General features: G+C 52.8%; 8 protein-coding genes across 8 annotated transcripts; 4 read left to right on the forward strand and 4 right to left on the reverse strand.

Moving 5' to 3' along the window:
* Nucleotides 1-438: 438 nt before the first annotated feature.
* BO88DRAFT_402615 (Sec63 complex subunit SEC66) lies at nt 439-1,964 on the forward strand. The gene is made up of 3 exons (XM_025706144.1): nt 439-815; nt 880-1,208; nt 1,286-1,964. Exons 1-3 carry the CDS (start codon nt 716-718, stop codon nt 1,676-1,678), a joined length of 822 nt encoding a protein of 273 aa, XP_025566180.1. The 5' UTR covers nt 439-715; the 3' UTR covers nt 1,679-1,964.
* Nucleotides 1,965-2,167: 203 nt separating this feature from the next.
* Nucleotides 2,168-4,840, reverse strand: BO88DRAFT_441940 (pentatricopeptide repeat protein; the record flags this gene model as incomplete). Its single annotated transcript, XM_025709923.1, has 1 exon — nt 2,168-4,840. Exon 1 carries the CDS (start codon nt 4,739-4,741, stop codon nt 2,168-2,170), a length of 2,574 nt encoding a protein of 857 aa, XP_025566181.1. The 5' UTR covers nt 4,742-4,840.
* A 143-nt stretch (nt 4,841-4,983) lies between these two features.
* BO88DRAFT_402616 (putative origin recognition complex subunit 3) lies at nt 4,984-7,589 on the forward strand. Its single transcript, XM_025706145.1, has 8 exons — nt 4,984-5,102; nt 5,153-5,368; nt 5,426-5,499; nt 5,553-5,787; nt 5,842-5,981; nt 6,027-6,300; nt 6,349-6,470; nt 6,520-7,589. The coding sequence occupies exons 1-8, from the start codon at nt 5,040-5,042 to the stop codon at nt 7,505-7,507; spliced, it is 2,112 nt and encodes a 703-aa protein (XP_025566182.1). The 5' UTR covers nt 4,984-5,039; the 3' UTR covers nt 7,508-7,589.
* Nucleotides 7,540-8,884, reverse strand: BO88DRAFT_402618 (uncharacterized protein). Its single transcript, XM_025706146.1, has 5 exons — nt 8,812-8,884; nt 8,636-8,755; nt 8,522-8,582; nt 8,332-8,468; nt 7,540-8,268 (listed from the first exon to the last, which is right to left on the reverse strand). The coding sequence occupies exons 1-5, from the start codon at nt 8,840-8,842 to the stop codon at nt 7,652-7,654; spliced, it is 966 nt and encodes a 321-aa protein (XP_025566183.1). The 5' UTR covers nt 8,843-8,884; the 3' UTR covers nt 7,540-7,651.
* Nucleotides 8,885-9,027: 143 nt separating this feature from the next.
* Nucleotides 9,028-12,211, forward strand: BO88DRAFT_402619 (snoRNA-binding rRNA-processing protein NOP14). Its single transcript, XM_025706147.1, has 2 exons — nt 9,028-9,349; nt 9,410-12,211. The coding sequence occupies exons 1-2, from the start codon at nt 9,062-9,064 to the stop codon at nt 11,879-11,881; spliced, it is 2,760 nt and encodes a 919-aa protein (XP_025566184.1). The 5' UTR covers nt 9,028-9,061; the 3' UTR covers nt 11,882-12,211.
* Nucleotides 12,092-14,154, reverse strand: BO88DRAFT_212514 (putative triacylglycerol lipase). The gene is made up of 3 exons (XM_025701943.1): nt 13,812-14,154; nt 13,397-13,744; nt 12,092-13,345 (listed from the first exon to the last, which is right to left on the reverse strand). Exons 1-3 carry the CDS (start codon nt 14,034-14,036, stop codon nt 12,302-12,304), a joined length of 1,617 nt encoding a protein of 538 aa, XP_025566185.1. The 5' UTR covers nt 14,037-14,154; the 3' UTR covers nt 12,092-12,301.
* Nucleotides 14,155-14,979: 825 nt separating this feature from the next.
* On the forward strand, nt 14,980-16,189 carry BO88DRAFT_334251 (putative G-patch domain protein; the record flags this gene model as incomplete). The annotated part of the gene is made up of 2 exons (XM_025702793.1): nt 14,980-15,129; nt 15,200-16,189. 2 exons carry the CDS (start codon nt 14,980-14,982, stop codon nt 16,187-16,189), a joined length of 1,140 nt encoding a protein of 379 aa, XP_025566186.1.
* A 284-nt stretch (nt 16,190-16,473) lies between these two features.
* On the reverse strand, nt 16,474-17,613 carry BO88DRAFT_212509 (uncharacterized protein). The gene has a single exon (XM_025701942.1). It carries the CDS (start codon nt 17,419-17,421, stop codon nt 16,657-16,659), a length of 765 nt encoding a protein of 254 aa, XP_025566187.1. The 5' UTR covers nt 17,422-17,613; the 3' UTR covers nt 16,474-16,656.
* Nucleotides 17,614-18,250: the final 637 nt, after the last annotated feature.

The raw sequence follows: 18,250 nt of genomic DNA on the forward strand, positions 1-18,250 counted from the left end.
TTCATGTGTGATTGCTTTGTGGGATACCATCATACCCCCTTTACCTTTATACCTCTTTTGAAGCGACATGGATTGTATCGTATGTTTATACCTGCTTGTCTTGAATTTGTTTGTTGTGTTGCTTGCTCTGCGTTGCTCTTTTTGCTACTGGTACTGATTTATGGGCGGTCATGTGTTTGGATCTTGCATGTATCTGGGCGTGCAGCATATTGTTGCCGACGTGTTGAATTAGCTGGAAAAGGCTGTATTCTTGTAGATAGACTGGGGAATACATCTACGACGGTTATATAACTATACAGTTAAAGTAACTGCTAGTGACTCTTAGAATATAGTTGTAGTAGTAAATAAATGGCTGCTAGGCGGTGGCATGTGACGGGCCAAGACACCAGGCTGGCCTTTCGTCGATCCTCGCTTTCTTCTTCCATCTCCGCTGCTCCGCCGCAATCTTCCGCCCACCACAACCACCTTCACCCATTGACAACTCTCACCCCCGGCTGGGTTGATCCTTGCAGGCAATAAATTGACAACTGCAAGTCCATTCATTCGTTCATTGCATCTGTCGCGAGCATATACACAAGTCTTCTGTCCCTACTATGACCTCTGTCTAACAAACACACCATAACCAACCAACCAACCAACATCACCGCCCAACCCAACCTACACTCACCACATACCAAACACACCACACACAGAAACCACAACAACAAAAACCAAAATGGTCAACTGGCTCACCCTCGCCGTCCCCTTTGCCTACCTCGGCGTCCTCCTCGGCTCCCTCGCAACCTTCTCCTCCCTCTACCGCAAGCGCAAAGCCCGTACGTCCTTTCCCCCTTCTTCTTCTCCGTCTCCCCCAAACTAACCAAACACCCCAAAAACCAGGCAAGTCCCTCTCCCTGGAACCCTGGTTCCCTCCACACACACAACGCGACATCTACTTCTCCCTGCTACACCTCGACCCCTCCGCCAGCAATGACGCCAGCAAGAACCTCAACGGCAAGAAACTCCCCTCGTCGGTACCCGACAGCGTCCTGAAATCCGCTCTCCTGCGTCGCGCCATCGAAGACATCAAACGCGTCATGGCCCTGCGCACGCAAAAGGGCGCTCTCGCTATGCTCCTCCAGCGCGGTAGTGTCGGTGATGATCTGTGGCAGCGGTTTCTCCGTGCTGAGAAGGAAATGGAGGATGAGGTTAGGGATGTTGTTGCTGAGGTAAGACCTTCCTCCCTTATTGGTATCTTTTTTGTAAATTATGTCGAGGCTATATACTAATTGGAGGAATGAAACAGGCAAACGCCTACGTCCCCGGCTGGGGCCAAACGATCTTCCAGTCGGCGAATGAAATGCTGAATAATGCCATTTTCCGGGAACGCATGGAGAAGCAGCAGGCTAAGTTGGAGGAGGAGAAGCAGTGGTGGGAGAAGAGGAAGGAGGGGTATATGAAGGAGTTGGATGTGGAGGCGGAGAAGAAGGAGGAGGTGGTAGAGGAGGCCGGTGAGAAGAAGGCTGCTGCTGCTACTGCTGCTGCTGCTGCGTCAACGACTACTAGTGAGGAGGGTTCTGGTGTTCCTACGCCTGCTACTAAGACGCCCGAGTCGTCTGGTGCGCCGCCTTCGGTAGCGGGGAGTGATGATGATGCGGTGTTGGTAGAGGCGGATGAGCAGAATGCTGGGAAGAAATAGATTCGACATTTATCTTTTTGCTGGGTTTAAGTTAGGTTATATGGGTGCGGTGTATTATGATCACAATATATATCCTTATCTATTTCTGGTACTGGTGATAACTAGCAGCTACTAAGTAGATTGGATGGCTGTAGCTGTTGCCGAGTAGTATCAGTATGATGGAGTGTAGTGTGAAATCAAGATGGGAGGGATATCAAATGCCACTGGTGTTGGCAATTCAGTCAGTTCATGATACTGACATATAGCAGAGTAGTTCTCGGTCAAATATGATACCTGATTATAGTAGTATAGTAGTAGAGAACGACAATTGGAAATAAAATGATCGAAGCCAAGTTGAAGAGAGGACATCCAATTCTATCATCATGATATAATATATTACATGTATACCCCCAGAATCACCATTTTATATATACACCTACAACCAACAAGCTAGACAAGAAGCCAAAGACACAGCCAAACGCCAACCATGCTCATAAACACCTCATCACCCTACAACAACAAATCATCCCCCAGCGACACCCCCAAATCCACCCCCGTAACCCCCATCTGCTCAGCAACCTTCGCAATCTCCTCTTCCACCGCACCGTGACCATCCCCTCCAGCCGCCCGCCGACCCATCACTACGCGCAACAACTCTGTCATGACCTCCAACTGATACTGCTCGCGCTCGTGCTGCTCGAGATCACTCAGTTCCAGACCACGGGCCGCGAGCGCCCCGAGCTTCCGATCACTGAGGATGTCCACGAGCCGGTTAACGTGGCTGATATTCTCCTTGCTCTTCGGTGTGCTGGACAATCGCCGGAGTCGGCGCTTGGGCGTCTCAGCCGGAACACCTGCTAACCGGGCGACCTGTAGTACGATCAAACGGGCAGTGGTGTCGTCGGGGAAAAAGCCAAAGTGCGCGTGCATGGTGTACAGGGCAATGAGCGTGCCGGGGAGGTCTTTGGAGAGACAGAAGCAGCGGATGATTTGGTCGTAGAGTTCCTTGGAGAATTCGTCGCGGGTGGCGGTTTGTGCGCGCGTGGAGAGGTTGGTGAACCAGCGGATCATGTCGGAGAAGAGATGTCGCGCGGAGGGGAAGTCGGTTACGTAGGCGGTTCGGCCGCGGTCGTATTGTAGCTTGCCGCAGTCCCAGAGGCAGGCGTAGGTTTCGAGGTCGGGTTGTGTGATGGCGGATAGGGATTGGTATTTGTTCCAGAGGGAGCCGATGTCTTGTTTGCGGAGCTCGGCGTAGAGGAGGTGGTTCATAAAGTAGGAGTTGGGGTGGATGCGGCCGTCGCCGAGACATTTGACGAGATATTTGATCATGTCGTCGTCGCTGCGCCGAGTGTAGTGGAGGAGGAGGATGGAGAAGGTCTCGATCGTGGCGGCGGGCATGGGCCGTTTCATGAATTCGGGCAGTCGGACGTCCTCTGCACTCTCTTGGTTCACGTCGAGTTGGGGGGCTTTCTCGGTGGAGGTGCGCGCCCACACTTGGTCGATTCGCTGCTGGACCATGGCCCATCCGAGGCGTTCGGCTTTCTCGCGCGAGGTGCTGCTGCCGTCGCGTAGCCAGGCGGCAATGATTCCGTTGAGGTGCTTTGCATCTGGCTTGACGCCACGTTCGTACATCAGCTCGATGACCATGGCGGCGGAGTCGACCTCGCCCATGCCAATCAGTTTCTTCATCCAGCTGGCGTAGAAGAAGCGGTTCTGGAACTTCCGTGGCAGGACGGTCAGGGTCGAGAGGGAGACCTTGTTCACGTCTTGTTCGGAGATGCTGGACGCTTGCAGGTTGCCTGCTAAGCCGACGGCGGCCTTGTAGAGAGAGGTTGAGTCGTGTCGGGGATCGCTGTTGGTTACCATCATGTCTTTGAATACGGCGATGGCAAGGCTCGGCCGGCCGGCTTTGAGCAAGCCAATGCTGACTTGGTCATAGTCGTCCATCGTCATCTTCCGTTCCAGGAATGCCTTGAGCTGCAAATACATCGCCCATGCCTTGACTTCCGCTTCCTTCCCAGTCCGCTTGCCCCAAGCTGTGATGACTGGAATCAGAATGCGTGGTTGCCGTGACTTGTCGTTTGCTAAAAAGGCAAGCGCAATATCTTGTGCGCGCTGAGGATCGTTTTCTGCTGCAAATAGCCGGACTCCTAATTTCCAGTATGCCTCCAGATCCTCTTTCCGTTGGCTGAGCTCAGCCTGATATGCTTCCCATTTCTCTAATGCCACTTGAGTATCCCCGCATTCATGGAGTGTTTCGATGTAAGAGAGAATCCGAGGCGTGGAAAGGGTAAGGCCCGCTGATAGCGAGTCTTCAGCCAGTGTGCGTACCCGTGCGGTTTCCTGGGGTTTGGCGGACTTTTTCAGGGCCAGAGTATCCCACAGAAGAGTCAGCGTCTCCTCTGACAAGGATTCCACAAATCCTGGAACAACCTGCTTGCATCGGCGATACCACCTCCACAGTTCCTGTTCCCAGCGCACGCTAGAGTCGCCACTCGCAATCCTTCGAAGGCATTTGTTCAACTTGTCGGCATACGGCTGCAGGTCTGAGTTCTCCAATTCCACTTCGTATGGGCGCCGCACAACCAGTGTACGCGAATCATCCCCCTCGTCAGACTGCCAGTTCTCCTCTTCCTTGACCAGGCTTTCGAATTCGTTCTTCAAGAGACCGTCGAGCTCCTTCTCGTAGAGATCCTTGATACTGACATCGGCCGCCCCCGCCGCCTCATCCTCCTCATATTTCCGGAGTGCTTCCAGCGCAATAGCCCTATCCTCTTCGGGTAATTCTCGAATAAATTGACTGTTGGGACCAAACGGGCCTTCCTTCAGCTCTTCCAACTCCTGGGTCAGGCGGGCGAGTTCCTTCTCGGCGTCTTCCTGCTCGGCGCGTCCCTCTGCTTCCGGATCGACCTTCCGCCGTGTCTTGCTCTTACGAGTATCCTGCTCGTAGAAATTTATCTTGTCTTTGGGACCGCCATAATGTATGGAGCGTGGCGCTACAGCGGCGAATGCTCGCGGGAAGAACGGACTTCCGCGGGCCACATGCTGATACCAACGAGCTCCTCGGACAGCCTGGCGGAGCATCAAGTATGGGCGATTAAATCATGGAACAAGGTTGTATAAATATGCAGATTAACACCGACCGACAGCTGTAAGAAAGCACACAAAAGCGAGGATTGCAGGAAGATGATGGATAAGAAGAATAAGAAAGGCAGCTCCGCGGCGGAAAACCATTTCATCCAAATCGGGACTAGCGCCACCGCGAGCTCGATCGCCGCAAAGAAAGTCACTCCATGAATCAACTCGTCCCATGCTTCTTTCTAGCCCGCAAGCTGTTCCTCTCAATAAGCTTCATTGCTCCTTGTGCTAGACACTGGTCATCATGGATCTCGGCTCGTTAGAGGTGGAGGCAGCCAATGCGCCCAAAGATGGCACCAACAATCAGGTACCGCTCCCTCAATGCCCTTGTCGTGAACCCGTACTTACGGACCCAAGGGTGTGTATATCTACACGCCCGCCGATCAAAGCAAATCCTCAGGGGAACGTCCCTCGAAACGGCGCAAGGTAGCTCCGAAGAAGGAAGAAGAACAAGATGGATCGAAAGCACATCCCTTCGTACCACTCCTCAACGGCGAGGAGGACGAGCAGTCCGTCGAAGCGCGGTATAAAACATACCAGCAACTATGGTCAACGCAGGAGGCAAAGATTCAGGTCAGTGATGTAAAGTTGGAAGAGATTATAGTGGTACACGACTAATATTTGGGCTAGGAAATTCTAGATGATGTCGACTCCGAGGTCCTTTCCAATGTTTCGTCCTTTGTCCGCTCGACTTCTCCTCAAACGTAAGCGCGCATATTCGCTCCCAAGGATTGACTGCATGTCCTGACGATTGCAGGTACGATGGCTGTATCCCGGCGGCATTAGTAACCGTGGGTTCCAATGTCTCATCGCTGGCTCGCTTGTTGGCCAGACTCAACGACCAATTCACCACGGCGGGAGACGGTGGAGCTATTGTGCTGGAATCCGGTGATGCGCCTAACCTCAAAACGACCCTCAAGAACATTATCCGATTTGCTATCACGAACACAGAGGGGAACGATGGTTATCAATCTTTCCTTACAGATCGAGAGGTGACTATGTACAGTCCAACAACACAACAGGGCATGCGCTAAATGCCAATACAGGGCCCTAGACTCCTCGGTTACGATCTTGACTTGCTAGGCGACTATGTGAAGCGGAAAGGCATAAAGAAGCTGGTTCTTGCATTTCGAGACAGTGAAGCCTTCGACCCGGGCATTCTTACAGATCTCCTGTCTCTACTAAGGTGAGTCCATCCCTGAAGTGTGTGGCACTGCGGCTGATTGTCCAGCTCCTGGCTCGACCGGATTCCATTCACACTCTTGTTCGGCATCTCGACGTCCGTGGAACTCTTTGAGGGGAGACTGCCGCGGTCAACTGTCGCCTTGTTACGGGGTAGATATTTCGAAATACATGAAGCGAGCAACTGCGTTGACCGCATCTATGGGAGGTTACAAGCAGAGCAGGATGGGAAGATATGGCTGGGGAGGAACATTACGAATGTCTTGTTCGAGAAATCCAATGATTCCTTCCAGACGCCAGAAGCCTTCAGTCGAACAGTCAAGGTATGTTCACTCTAACCGTGTGTCAACACATTTAGCTTACACCTGCAGTACGCGTACATGTCACATTTCTTCGCAAACCCATTGGCGGTGCTCCTTGCAGACGAGATGATTCCGAGCATGCGACAGGGTCTCGTCTGCGAAGCGATCCGGAATCTTCCTTCTTTCCGATTGTAAGACAACTGCTCTTCATCATGATTTGCTATACTAAACTCATAACAGTTATTGCGAGGAATTGCTTGAGCAGGGCTCGGCCAAGCAAGTGCGTGACTTGCTCGAAAATGATCAATTTCTCTTCCAGCAATGTCTGCAACATCTGAAAGACGGACAGCAGAAGATGCGCGACATCTTTCAGTGCGTCAAACTGACGCACCTGCTACTGAAGAAACTTGGCCTCGTCAAGAAGACCAGCATATCAGAACTCTCAATCCGTGCACTATCAGGAGAGCTCCAAGACTCGCAATCGGTGACCGACATCCTCCAATCTGCAAAGACACTAGATTCCACGGCCCTCCTGGAAGTATTGGATATCCTGCCGAGGACATTAGCAGACCGTCCCGAAGTACAGCAGATCAAAACCGAATTCGACGCCTTAATACAATCATATCAAGGCACCGAACCCCTTCGCACCGCCTACGACAAGCGCCATTCTGTCGTGGCCACAACCGTTGTCCAGCAGCGGGTGAAACTCAGCAAAGGCAAAGCCAAGCTGCCCCAAGAGCACATTGAGTATACCCAAATCATCGACCGTTTCCACGGTCTGCTCGAAACGTATTTCGGGCAAACCCTCGAGAGCCCACAAGATCTCGTCCTGCATGAGATCTTCCTCTTTGACATGAGAAACCCTCTGAAAGAGATCTTCTCGCCACGGCCACGCTTCGCAGTGGAACGGGCCTTGTCTAATCCATTCGATTACCTCATTTCAGACTCCCCGGAGAAATCCGAGGCTGCTGCTAGGGTGTCCGCGAATCAGCCCGCCACGTCTATTCTGTATCAGCTGTATCTGGAGTCCGGGTCCCTGGTCAATGTTTATGACCTTTGGCAGGCATTCTATGCGGTATTTGAAAGCGAACAGGGCGATTCCTGTGATGAACGCACTACCATGGCCCTGTTTTACCGCGCTTTGTCGGAACTCAAGGCACTGGGTATGGTAAAGAGTAGCCGCAAGAAGGCAGACCATGTGGCGAAGAGCGCATGGATGGGGTTGTAGATTTATATTTGCTGTATATTAAGCTATAGTACTCGTCATCATCACATATGGCGACTTTCATATGCGAAACCAAGGGTATCATAAAGAACATGCAAAGCAACCATCATCGCTAATCGATCCCTCATCCATATAGCCCATCGTTCATCATTCGGAAACAGGCAACTGTATAATGTCATCGTTTCCCAATGGACGTCCTCCATCGCTCAAAACCATGGCTTCCCGTCTGCGACGTCTAACGGCTTGTTCTTCAGCGGTGCGAAGACGCCGCCCTGGAACTCGTCTAGTTCCGGCCGTATCTTCCCCATCCACCATCCACACATCGCTATCGTAGTCATCCTGATCATTCTCTTCCATCAAGCTGCCCATCAACCCGTACTTGCGCAGCTGCTTGGCTCCCTCGGGATGGGAAGACAAGGTACCGAAGATAGCACTCATCACGGTATCATCCATCCACCAAGTCTTCATAAGAAGCACCACATCCTGCCTTCGGGAGGGCTCCGATAGGGCGCACGGGAACGGGTAGTTGACTAGCCAGCGGCTCACGATGCCGGCTTCCAATGCGGCGGGTACATTCTCTTGCAGAATGATATTCAGAATACTAAGTGCCTTCTTCTCACCAGGAGGTCTTGTCTTTGGCAGGATGGGGGAGATTGTGGTTGTTGTTTCTTCGACGTGTTCGTCGGTCAAGATGCACAGGCAGTCAATGAGTGCGTTGTAGGTGGCGGGGTCTTTCAATCGGCTGCATACGGAGGTTCGTGAGACTGCACAGACATATTAGCATAAAGGGAGCTCATAGCAAGGCAAGCCGGGTAGTTGATGCATACGAGCGCGGTTAGAAACAAGAAAGTGCATGGCAGTCAGTGCTTTGCCCCGCCGTTGTTTGTTCCTGGTTGCAAGGTCTCTGAGAAGCAGGTCTCGTGTTTCGCCCTTGGTAGATCGTTCAGCAATAATGCGCAGAGCCCTGTAATTCTATATTAGCTGGTCGCTACTAAATACATCCGAGGCCGGTCATACGCTGCACGGAGATCATAGCTGGTGCTATCGGAGAGCTTCAGCAAGGTGTCTAAGTTCAATGCTGTACTGATAGATTAGCCAGCGTATACATCGCTAGAGTGCACATCGACGGACCATCCTCCGTCCCCTCACTGATCATCTTATCCTCCTTCTCGACATGTTTGATTTCCGTCAGTTCGCGCACTCGGCGGAGGTCCGTGACAATCCCGCGCACAGCGAAGAACAGCGAGACGCCTGGACACAGTTAGTTCTTGCTAAAAGGACATCCATGTCAAGATCGACGAACATACCCAGACACACCCACACAACACGATCACTCATATGGGACCCCATGGTTTATCTCGACAATTCTGGCAGCCGATGAGATAATAGTTGCAAGTCCAGCAGCGGAGGAAAAGCGGGGAGTCACGCGGCAGCCCCAATAGTGCCGGCAGAACCGGACCCACCGAGGCGGTAAGCCCACTTTTTCTTCGGCCAAAAAATTCAGTGGAGATCCCAAAGCATCGCTTTCTGCTGTTTATCGACGTTCAACACGCAGCCATGCCGCCTTCGCAGCTCAAACAGCTCAAGGCCTCCCTCCGCGAGGGCGGAGTCTTGGGTCCTCAGCAGTCCAAGAAACAAAAGCGTCAGAATGCGAAGACTGGTGTGTCCGCGCAAAATCGCATGAAGCGGGAATCCGCTCTGCAGGCCATTCGCGATCGTTTCAACCCGTTCGAGATCAAGGCCACTTCGCGCCCCAAGTTCGATGTGACCACGCGCGATGTCGGGCCTAAGTCGAAGCTTGGCCATGCGAGGCCCGGTGTGACCAAGTCTCTTGGAGAAGAAAAGGTGAGCTAGGCTGGAAACCCTTCGACGTGGGGTGTCACTGACGGGGTACTTCCTATACAGAGACGTCATACTCTTTTGCGCGAAATGGACCGCAAGAACAAAGTTGGTGGAATCCTCGATCGCCGGTTCGGTGAGGATGATCCGACAATGACTCCCGAAGAGAGGGCTGCCGAGCGATTCGCCCGTGAAAGTCAGAAGAAACTGCGCAAGGAGTCGATGTTCAACCTGGAGGATGACGACGAAGAATTCCAACTTACGCATCAAGGCCAGTCTCTGTCATTTGGAGAAGGCATGCCCGGAGATGACTTCCGCGAAGGCGATTTGGACATGGACGAAGAATCGGATTCGGAACTGCCTCGCAAGAGGAAGCGAGAGTTTGCCGATGAGGAGGATCTAGACGATGATATCGTGTTTGACGATGAGGAAGGGGAAGAGCAGCCAGGGCGCAAAAAGTCGAAGCACGAAGTCATGAAAGAAGTCATCGCCAAATCCAAGTTCTACAAAGCCGAGCGCCAGAAAGCCAAGGAAGACGACGACGATCTCCGAGAGGAACTCGACAAAGGTCTTCCCGATCTCTTCGATATGCTGAGAGGCGTGAAGCCTCCCCCGAAACCGGAGCCTCCAAAGGACGATTTCGCCTCGATGGACCCCGCTCGTGCGGCACTGCTGGCCGGAAAGTCACAGAACGAGACCGAGCAGGAGTATGACCAGCGCCTGAAGCAGCTCACTTTCGATAAGAGGTCTCAACCGACGGACCGGACGAAGACGGCAGAGGAGAAGGCGGCGGAAGAGGCGGAGCGGTTGAAGAAGCTGGAAGAAGAGCGTGTCCGACGAATGCGCGGTGAGGAGTCAAGCGAGGACGAAGAGGAGGATGAAGAGGAAAGTGACGAGGAAGAAGGCAGTGAGGATGACGATGAGGAGTCGTTACCGGACGATGCTAAAGCTTTCGGTTTGCAACAGCCCACGGCCGAGACGAGCACTCGTCCCGAACTGGGAGTCGAAGATGAAGACGATTTTATCATCGACGACGACCTTGTGGAAACGAGGTCCAATGCCAGTCTCTCCTTCGATGAAAGCGATCTGGAGATGGATTCCGCGGAGGAGTCCGAAGAGGAGCCTGAGGATGACCAGGAGGACGAGTTGATCAACGGCTTTACGCTCCCTGATAGCAAGTCCGGCGATGCCTCAACTGCTCCCAACGGCACCGAAGAGCCCACTGACGGCCTGGCATACACATACCCCTGCCCCGGCAGTCATGACGAGTTCCTGGAGATCATCAAAGACGTGTCCATGCAGGACCTCCCTGTCGTCATCCAGCGGATTCGTGCCCTGCACCATCCCCGTCTTCACCCCGACAACAAGATGAAGCTCGGCCGATTCGCAGGCATCCTCGTCGAGCATGTTGCTTACATGGCCGATCTACCGGAACATCCTCCGTTCACCATTCTGGAGAACATCCTCCGTCATATCCACTCCCTGGCGAAGACTCACCCCGACACCGTCTGCCAGGCATATCGCGCTCACCTCCGCCAGATTGCCACGGAGCGTCCGCTCAATCTTCGTGCTGGTGACCTCGTCATCCTCACTGGCATTGCCACTACCTTCCCAACCTCCGACCACTTCCACGCCATCGCAACCCCGGCACACCTCTGCATTTCGCGCTATCTGGGCCAGGGCATCGTCAACTCACTCGCCGATGCGTCCGCCGGCACCTACGCAGCCAGCCTACTCCTGCAATACCAGTCCATCTCCAAGCGCTACATGCCGGAATTCATCAACTACACCCTCAACATGCTGTGCCACCTCAGCCCGAAAGAGCCCAGCGAGAGTCTTGGATCCTTTCCCCTCCGGAGCCCCCAAACATTTTTGCGCCTGAACCTCTCCTCCTCTAAGACCACCATCTCCTCCCGCAAGCTCCGTTTCTGGGATACGACCGACCAATCCCCCTCCAACCCCGAAGAGCTCAAGCTATCCCTGCTCACCACCCTCGTCACCCTCCTCGGCACCGCCTCCGACCTCTGGACCGGCAAATCCGCCTACACCGAGATCTTCACTCCCGTCCAGAACGTCCTCAACCACCTCCGCAGCAGCCTTAAGGGCAACAAGAAGCTCATCCCCACTCAAGTGCGGGACACCATCCAATCCACCCTGGACAAGATTACCACCCAACTATCCCAAGCTAAACTCACCCGTCGACCCCTCCTCCTGCACAACCACCGGCCCCTGGCCATCAAAACCGCCATCCCCAAGTTCGAAGAGTCCTTCAACCCGGACAAGCACTACGACCCGGACCGCGAGCGCGCCGAGAGCAACCGCCTCAAGGCGGAATACAAGCGCGAGCGCAAGGGAGCGATGCGCGAGCTCCGCAAGGACGCCAACTTCATTGCGCGCGAGAAGCTCCGCGAGAAGAAGGAGCGCGATGCCGAGTACGAGCGCAAGTACAAGCGACTTGTGGCGGAGGTGCAGAACGAGGAGGGTCGCGAGGCGAATGCTTACGAAAGGGAGAAGAGACTGCGGCAGGGCAAGCGGTGATTATGATAATCATAATCACCAATCAATTGTTTACTGCTCTATGTGGGAAAACGGTGTTTCTCTATTGTTTCGCCTTTTCTTCCCTTTCTTTTGTTGCATTATTTTTCAACACATGGGTCCATCTCGACGTGTCTGCTCAGTCTAGCTGCGTGTGCCGGGCTGGTCTTTTGGTAATTCTGATGAAGCTAGTTGATATAGATGTATATATTCGTGATTATAGTTATCTGGTTTGATCATTGGGAATGATGATCGTGGAATGGCAGCCAAAAAAGAATGTTTTGCTTTATACAATATCCCCTTTTCCCGTCTATTTAATACACGTATAACTTACACTATATATACTATATATACTATACCACTGAACATCAGTACTATCATCACCCAAGTAAGAAAGAACAAAGCCTTAAGGCAAGAATAGAATCACTGCGACAAGTCCGGCCCAACACTACTCCAATAATCGCACCTCTCTCTCTGCGCCTCCGACACCGTCTCCATCCTCGTCTCATTCGTGCGCAAGAATACCCTCCGATAATCCTCTCCATGCCCATTATTCCACGTCTCCCACTCCGGGCTCCCTGGATACCTAAGCGGATTCGGATCAAAAACCCTAATGAAACTCGTCCAGTAGCCCTGCATGACCGGCACAATCCCCGCATTCGTAGTGAAATACGACGCCGGCGGCGTGCCGCTCACATACTGCGGGCCCCAGATGGCATTCTCTTCCACGGTATGACTGACACCTCTGCCTGAGGCCTCCGCGGCGGGGTCCTGCACAGCATAATGATAGTTCCAGCTGTTGACACCAGCACCCGCGAATACAGAGGACATGTAGATCCCCGGACAGATGTATCTAATTTCACCGTACGCGGTGCTAGCGGGGCGCCAGTAGGGCGAGGAATTGGGGAACTCGCGGGTTTGGTTTTCGTTGAGGTACCAGTTGTTCAGCTTGGTTAGGTGAGTGAAGTTGATGTTGGGGAATTGGTCTTGGATGAAGGTGTCAGCTTCGCCAACGGTGGAGGTCGATTTGGGGACGAAGATCGTTCCTTCGTTGGTGTCGTCGCCGAAGATCACAGGGACTTTGATGAATTTGCCTTGTTGAAAGAGTCGGTATGTGTAGTCTGGGATGAGGGAGCCATCGACGACGGGGCCGTACATATAGAGAGGTGCTTGTTGGGCGGTGGGTAAGGGTGTGTTGATGTTGACACGCTGCAGTTCTGTGGTGTTTAGTCGGCGCAGGCAGGCGAGAGTGTCTGGATCGCTTGCACAGCCGGCGCGGATGACTAGGTTGTTATAGGCGAATTGGCTTTGGTTGACGGTCAACATGGGAGCGAAGCTTTGGGACTCTGCGGCAGCAGCGTGGAAGAGTCCCTCGTCTTTGCCGCCGTATGCTGAAAGATGGAGAGTAATGGACGCTGCACCTGCGCTGTCGCCGCCGATGACAACGTGGCTGGGGTCGCCTCCAAACTGCGGTTGCGGTTAGCAGTAGTTTGATGGATTCTTCGAGTGTTCGCATACCTTGCTGATATGTTCTTGCACCCACTCTAGGACCTTGATTTGATCTTTCAGCCCATTGTTCACACTTCCTCCCTGTAGCACCTCGGATCCAGAGAGGAAGCCGTACGGACCAACTCGATAATTGAAAGTGACCACAACCATGGACATGTTGGCCGCTTCAATCAATCCTGTTCCATTGAAGTTGGGGCTGGAGTTGGCATTGAAGCCGCCGCCTTGGATCCAAACAAAAACGGGAAGTCTCGTAATATCTTTCACTGAGCTGGGTGCGTATACATCGAGAAAGAGACAATCTTCAGACGTGCCTGCGGGAGTGGGATATTGGCTGGTGGGAACACATCGGGGGCCATGCTGCGCCCTTGACATTAGCACAGACTCGCAATACCATTTTTCCAACCTATTGTTGGAAGTATCATACCTTAAACGCATCTTGGACGCCCTCTACCGTGTCAGGATCCCGTGGCGCAGAGAACCGCAGAGACCCAGTAGGTGCAGCGGCGTAGCGTATTCCCAGCCACTGACTGATACCATTGGGTAGAGATTTGCCTTTGTACTTTGTGTAGCCAAGGTCAACTGTAGGGTTCTGAGAAGATACTACTAAAACGAAGAGGAAGAAGAACGGTGCCAAATGAAAGAGAATCATTTTATGTTGTGCAACGAGCCTTGGGGCTACGGAAGCTTCAAACCGAATGAGAGAACTGTAACCCAAGAAATCATACTCTGATCAATGAAAGAACACCCCAGGCATTATAAAGCAACCCCGACAGGAACACATCTCGCGGGAATGGCTCCAGGGTCTGAACAATAGGGTCGCAGATGTGGAGAAAACGTTGCCAGGCAAGGCGCCCTCCTTCCGCATGCGGTGATTCGACATGGTGAAATGAGGAGAATCCTGCCAACACCACGGACCCTATTATATGGGAAGTGTATTGGCCATCCAGATGAGCAAGGCCAGCCAACTAATTCTGGGCATAAGAACTGGGAACCCGCCCCCACGTTCCGAGCCACAGTCAAAGGGAGAAACACTCTGTGGGGGCTAGTATCAGCGGCACTGATGCCGCAACTGAGAAGGGGTCAAACCTAATCGGCAGCTAGGCTGTGCAGATGACGTGAATCGGCAGAGGACTGGTGTCATTGCGCTGTTAAGGGTCCGTACTTAGGGATTGGGCAGTTGTCCCGCTGGTCAATCGGGGGCCTGACGGGCCAACTGAAGGATTGAAGCTAATGACCTTGGCTGGGCTGAGCAGGACCCTGAAATAAGGGACATTGTTGACATTATTTTTGGGATGTGATCAAGTGAACTCAATCGGGTTGAAGTGGAAGAGAAAGTGAAGAAGAAGAAAGAGGGCTGAGAAGTAACTCCGGAGGGGATAATCCGCGCCTCCGCATGTGACGAAATCCCCGCAAATCATCATGTTTTTTTCCCGTCGCGGCTCATCTCTACCAACATTGTCCATCTGACCCGAATTAACAACCCAATCCCAGTCGCATTCGACTCCCTATAACTCTCCTCTAGTATATTCCTCTTCAGTTCCCACAGTCCCGGTTCTACTTCTACCTCCGACGCACGCTCAGGCCCGTCCGCAATGGCACCTCCGCTTCCCCCTCACTCCGAGTCCCCCGCACGCGGGCGACCCGATGAAGACGACGAAGAGGAGGACTACATGTCCATGATCATCGAAGAGCCCCAGCATAAGGAAACCTTTGCGCAAAAGAAGAAGCGCCAGCAACGTGAGGTAGGCTTCTAGGTGCATATCTTTTCCAGCTCCACCTCCACCTAACTAACCCTTCCCCCCTCAATCGCAGGCCGAAGCGCGAGCCAAAGTCCCTTCCAAAGCCGAACGCGCCGCTCAAGAAGCTGCCCGCCGCGATGCCGCCTTATCAACCAGCACGCTTGACCCTTCCAACAAAGGATTTCAGATGATGGCCAAGCTGGGATTCAAGCCGGGCCAAGTACTTGGAAAACCTGCCGCGTCGTCGCAAGATAGTGAGAAGGACAACACCAAGGATCCCGAGCATCGAATCCGGTCTGAGCCCCTCAATCTCATCTTCAAGGAGGACCGAGGAGGAATTGGTCTCGATTCCGAGCGAAAGCGGAAGTTCCTTGAAGAAGCCGCCGAGGTAACTAAGAAGGTCAAGCAAGAAGAGGGCGATTACCGCGACCGCGTCCGGTTGGAGCGTGAGACACGACGGCTTGAAGCTCAGTTCCATGCGGCGCAGAAGGTGGCTGAACGCTTAGATGCGGAGGCCGAGGGCGAAGTCGAAATAGGACCATCATCAACCGAGACCAACGGGGAAGAGACAGAGGAGCAAGAATCGCATGCGGCACCGGATGTGGACGGCGAAGAATCGCAGACAGATACCACCCCCTCCACTACAAAGAAAGCCAAAAGGCCCATCAAACCAACACTTCAGATCAACATACTCTACCGGGGGCTGGTGCGCGAGCGGCAAGAAAAGGAGCGCGCCGTGCAGACGCGCCACATGTTGCAGACATCGCTGCCGTCATCGTTTTTCCCGAACCCACGATTGCCCGGGTATGAAGACTCAACGCTCGATCCTGAGGACCACGAGGCTCTGGGAGGCCGTCGAGAGATGTCCTCCATTCTCGAACAAGAGCTAGAAGAGGAGGATCCGGAACTAGAGGAATTCAATGCGCTGGAGCCAGGCGAGCGACTGGGCCGGCTGGTTCAGTATCTGCGGGAAAAACACCACTACTGCTTCTGGTGCAAATATCGCTACGAGAATGCCGAGATGGAAGGATGTCCCGGCGTGACGGAGGAGGATCATGACTAACGACTTGCCTACTTATAGTAATGGAGACCGGCGTGCTAAGGAACCGCCCATGTGAGTATATGTAACACATTTCTATCTCAATCGTTGGTTGTGAAAAATTAGACTAGCTATAATTATCATATCATGCAGAACATATGCCTAACATTACATAGGGTACCATTCAGGCCCAATCGCCAGGATCGGGATCGCATATATAGTGGATGAAGGAAAAGCCGAGGGCTGAGAGACAGACGATGGGACGCAACATCGCCAAGCAGTTGAGAAGAAAGAAATATCAGTGGTATCAGTCAATGCGCCATGAGCCATCAAACGTACACCCGTGACGACTGATGCAGTGTTCGGAGCAGCCACCGGGATTCAGGAATTGCCACAGAGTGGCAGGATGATAAGAAACAGCACCGTTTCCACGCTCAAGTAGAAGGGTGAAAGGCGGGAAAAGGAATATCAAGAAGCAGGATGGAATGGCCTCAGGCTTTGGCCGCAGGAATGGACTCCATTAGCTGCGTCAACGAGCGGCGTGGGATCGTCTGCAGGGTCTGGAAACAGCCGGTACAGATGCGCAAGCAGCAAAAGACACACCGGTATCGAACATCGCGGTCGAACTTCTGGCAGGTCATGCAGGGAACAGCATGCCAGACATTGTTGGCAGGGGGCATGGACCGATGGTCCTGGTAGCAGGCAAAGTGCAATTTGTTCAGCGGTGCCGCGACAGGCTCAATATCAGGAGGTGTCCATGGGCCATTGTTTTCTTCGCTGGACACAGGCTCGATAGGCGCGCCAGTGTCGTCCAATTCCGGCTCGGGTTCTGGTATGAAGTCTTCCAACGGCTCTTCGGCATCCAGGCGTTGGATGGCAGGTACGGGAACTTCCTTCCTGGCTGGAGGGCTTTGCACAGGCTGCGAAGCAGCAGCATGACGATAGGCCTGATAAGCGCGGGAAGCGGGGGTGTAGTTAGCTGCTGGCGGAGCAGGTTGTGGGAGGTCATCTTGAGGATGGATAGGGGCATTGAATGCGGATGATGATGGTGGCTGCACGGCGGCAGGCAGCGGAGCAGGAGCCGAATAATCAGGAACCGAGTCGGTTCGCGGTGGGATTACCGTCGTCACGGGTGCCTGTACCGGCTCTGGCTCCTTGTCCGGCAGAGAATCCGAGGACTTCTGTTTGAAGCCTTTACGAGCAAAGGATGGAACTCGCAGGCCGCGGGGCCGGTTTTCTTTGTCGAGAATGGCCATGTCTCTTGGCCGAACGCGGCAGTCTTCTGGTGGTGGTGGTGGTGGTGGAAATGGTGGTAGTAATAGTAGTAGTAGCAATAACGTGGGAGAGCACGGTCAATTATCCGCGCAAGTGATCTGGCGGGGCAACTTTCCTACAAAGAAGGGAAGAGCGATAGTAGGAAAGAATGAAAGAGGATAAAGAGGGAAGGAGATTAGGAAGGGAAAGAGTGCGAAGCCTGATAACCCTAGAGAGTGCTGTGAAAAGGGTAAAGGCCAAACAAAACTAGAGGGAAAATGAAATGAAAAAAAAAAAAAATCGATTTCAACCTGAACAGGCGCTAAAACAAGACATTCAAGGAAAAAGAGACCAGTAGGAAGTAATTAGTGTTAACTAACTAATCATCAGGGGGGACCGAAAAAGTGGATATGTGAAAAGATAAATCCGGCTTGTCCTCTATCCAGGAACGCGCAACAGGAAATCCGAGCTGAACCATGGATGAGCTCCACCCGTGGATAAGGACGATGATGCATCATGAATGAATGAGCGTCATCGAGGGAAAAGTGGGGTGGGGGAAACAGCTGAGGGAGGAAAAGGAAAAAAAAAAAAAAAAAAAAAAAAGAAAGAAAGAAAAGAAAAGAAAAGAAAAAGCCGAACTACTAAAATCATAATAAATAAAAGTAAAAAGGTAAAAGAAAAAGAAAAAGGATCGCCGCCTGCCGGGTTACATCATCGGACATTTCTGCAAATCATCGGGTTTCTATACAATAGAAATCCATCTCGGCGACATACTGTGGAAGAGGTACCCTTATCAGTTTGAGAGATTTGCCAGACTTCTGCAATTTAGCC

Source organism: Aspergillus vadensis (assembly GCF_003184925.1).
Source record: "Aspergillus vadensis CBS 113365 unplaced genomic scaffold BO88scaffold_4, whole genome shotgun sequence".
Lineage (NCBI taxonomy): Eukaryota > Fungi > Ascomycota > Eurotiomycetes > Eurotiales > Aspergillaceae > Aspergillus > Aspergillus vadensis.

What these genes read in the sequence shown, in the direction of transcription:
- BO88DRAFT_402615 (XM_025706144.1), top strand. Translation starts at nt 716, where the DNA reads ATGGTCAACTGGCTCACCCTCGCCGTCCCCTTTGCCTACCTCGGCGTC. An exon ending in CTACCGCAAGCGCAAAGCCC is followed by an intron (nt 816 to 879) that starts GTACGTCCTTTC and finishes CCCAAAAACCAG; the next exon opens with GCAAGTCCCTCTCCCTGGAA. An exon ending in TTAGGGATGTTGTTGCTGAG is followed by an intron (nt 1,209 to 1,285) that starts GTAAGACCTTCC and finishes GGAATGAAACAG; the next exon opens with GCAAACGCCTACGTCCCCGG.
- BO88DRAFT_402616 (XM_025706145.1), top strand. Translation starts at nt 5,040, where the DNA reads ATGGATCTCGGCTCGTTAGAGGTGGAGGCAGCCAATGCGCCCAAAGAT. An exon ending in CTTTCCTTACAGATCGAGAG is followed by an intron (nt 5,788 to 5,841) that starts GTGACTATGTAC and finishes ATGCCAATACAG; the next exon opens with GGCCCTAGACTCCTCGGTTA. An exon ending in AATCTTCCTTCTTTCCGATT is followed by an intron (nt 6,471 to 6,519) that starts GTAAGACAACTG and finishes AACTCATAACAG; the next exon opens with TTATTGCGAGGAATTGCTTG.
- BO88DRAFT_402618 (XM_025706146.1), bottom strand. Translation starts at nt 8,842, where the DNA reads ATGAGTGATCGTGTTGTGTGGGTGTGTCTGG. An exon ending in AGCTATGATCTCCGTGCAGC is followed by an intron (nt 8,469 to 8,521) that starts GTATGACCGGCC and finishes ATAGAATTACAG; the next exon opens with GGCTCTGCGCATTATTGCTG. An exon ending in TCTTGTTTCTAACCGCGCTC is followed by an intron (nt 8,269 to 8,331) that starts GTATGCATCAAC and finishes ATGTCTGTGCAG; the next exon opens with TCTCACGAACCTCCGTATGC.
- BO88DRAFT_402619 (XM_025706147.1), top strand. Translation starts at nt 9,062, where the DNA reads ATGCCGCCTTCGCAGCTCAAACAGCTCAAGGCCTCCCTCCGCGAGGGC. An exon ending in AGTCTCTTGGAGAAGAAAAG is followed by an intron (nt 9,350 to 9,409) that starts GTGAGCTAGGCT and finishes CTTCCTATACAG; the next exon opens with AGACGTCATACTCTTTTGCG.
- BO88DRAFT_212514 (XM_025701943.1), bottom strand. Translation starts at nt 14,036, where the DNA reads ATGATTCTCTTTCATTTGGCACCGTTCTTCTTCCTCTTCGTTTTAGTA. An exon ending in GCGTCCAAGATGCGTTTAAG is followed by an intron (nt 13,745 to 13,811) that starts GTATGATACTTC and finishes TCAAGGGCGCAG; the next exon opens with CATGGCCCCCGATGTGTTCC. An exon ending in TGCAAGAACATATCAGCAAG is followed by an intron (nt 13,346 to 13,396) that starts GTATGCGAACAC and finishes CCGCAACCGCAG; the next exon opens with TTTGGAGGCGACCCCAGCCA.
- BO88DRAFT_212509 (XM_025701942.1), bottom strand. Translation starts at nt 17,421, where the DNA reads ATGGCCATTCTCGACAAAGAAAACCGGCCCCGCGGCCTGCGAGTTCCA.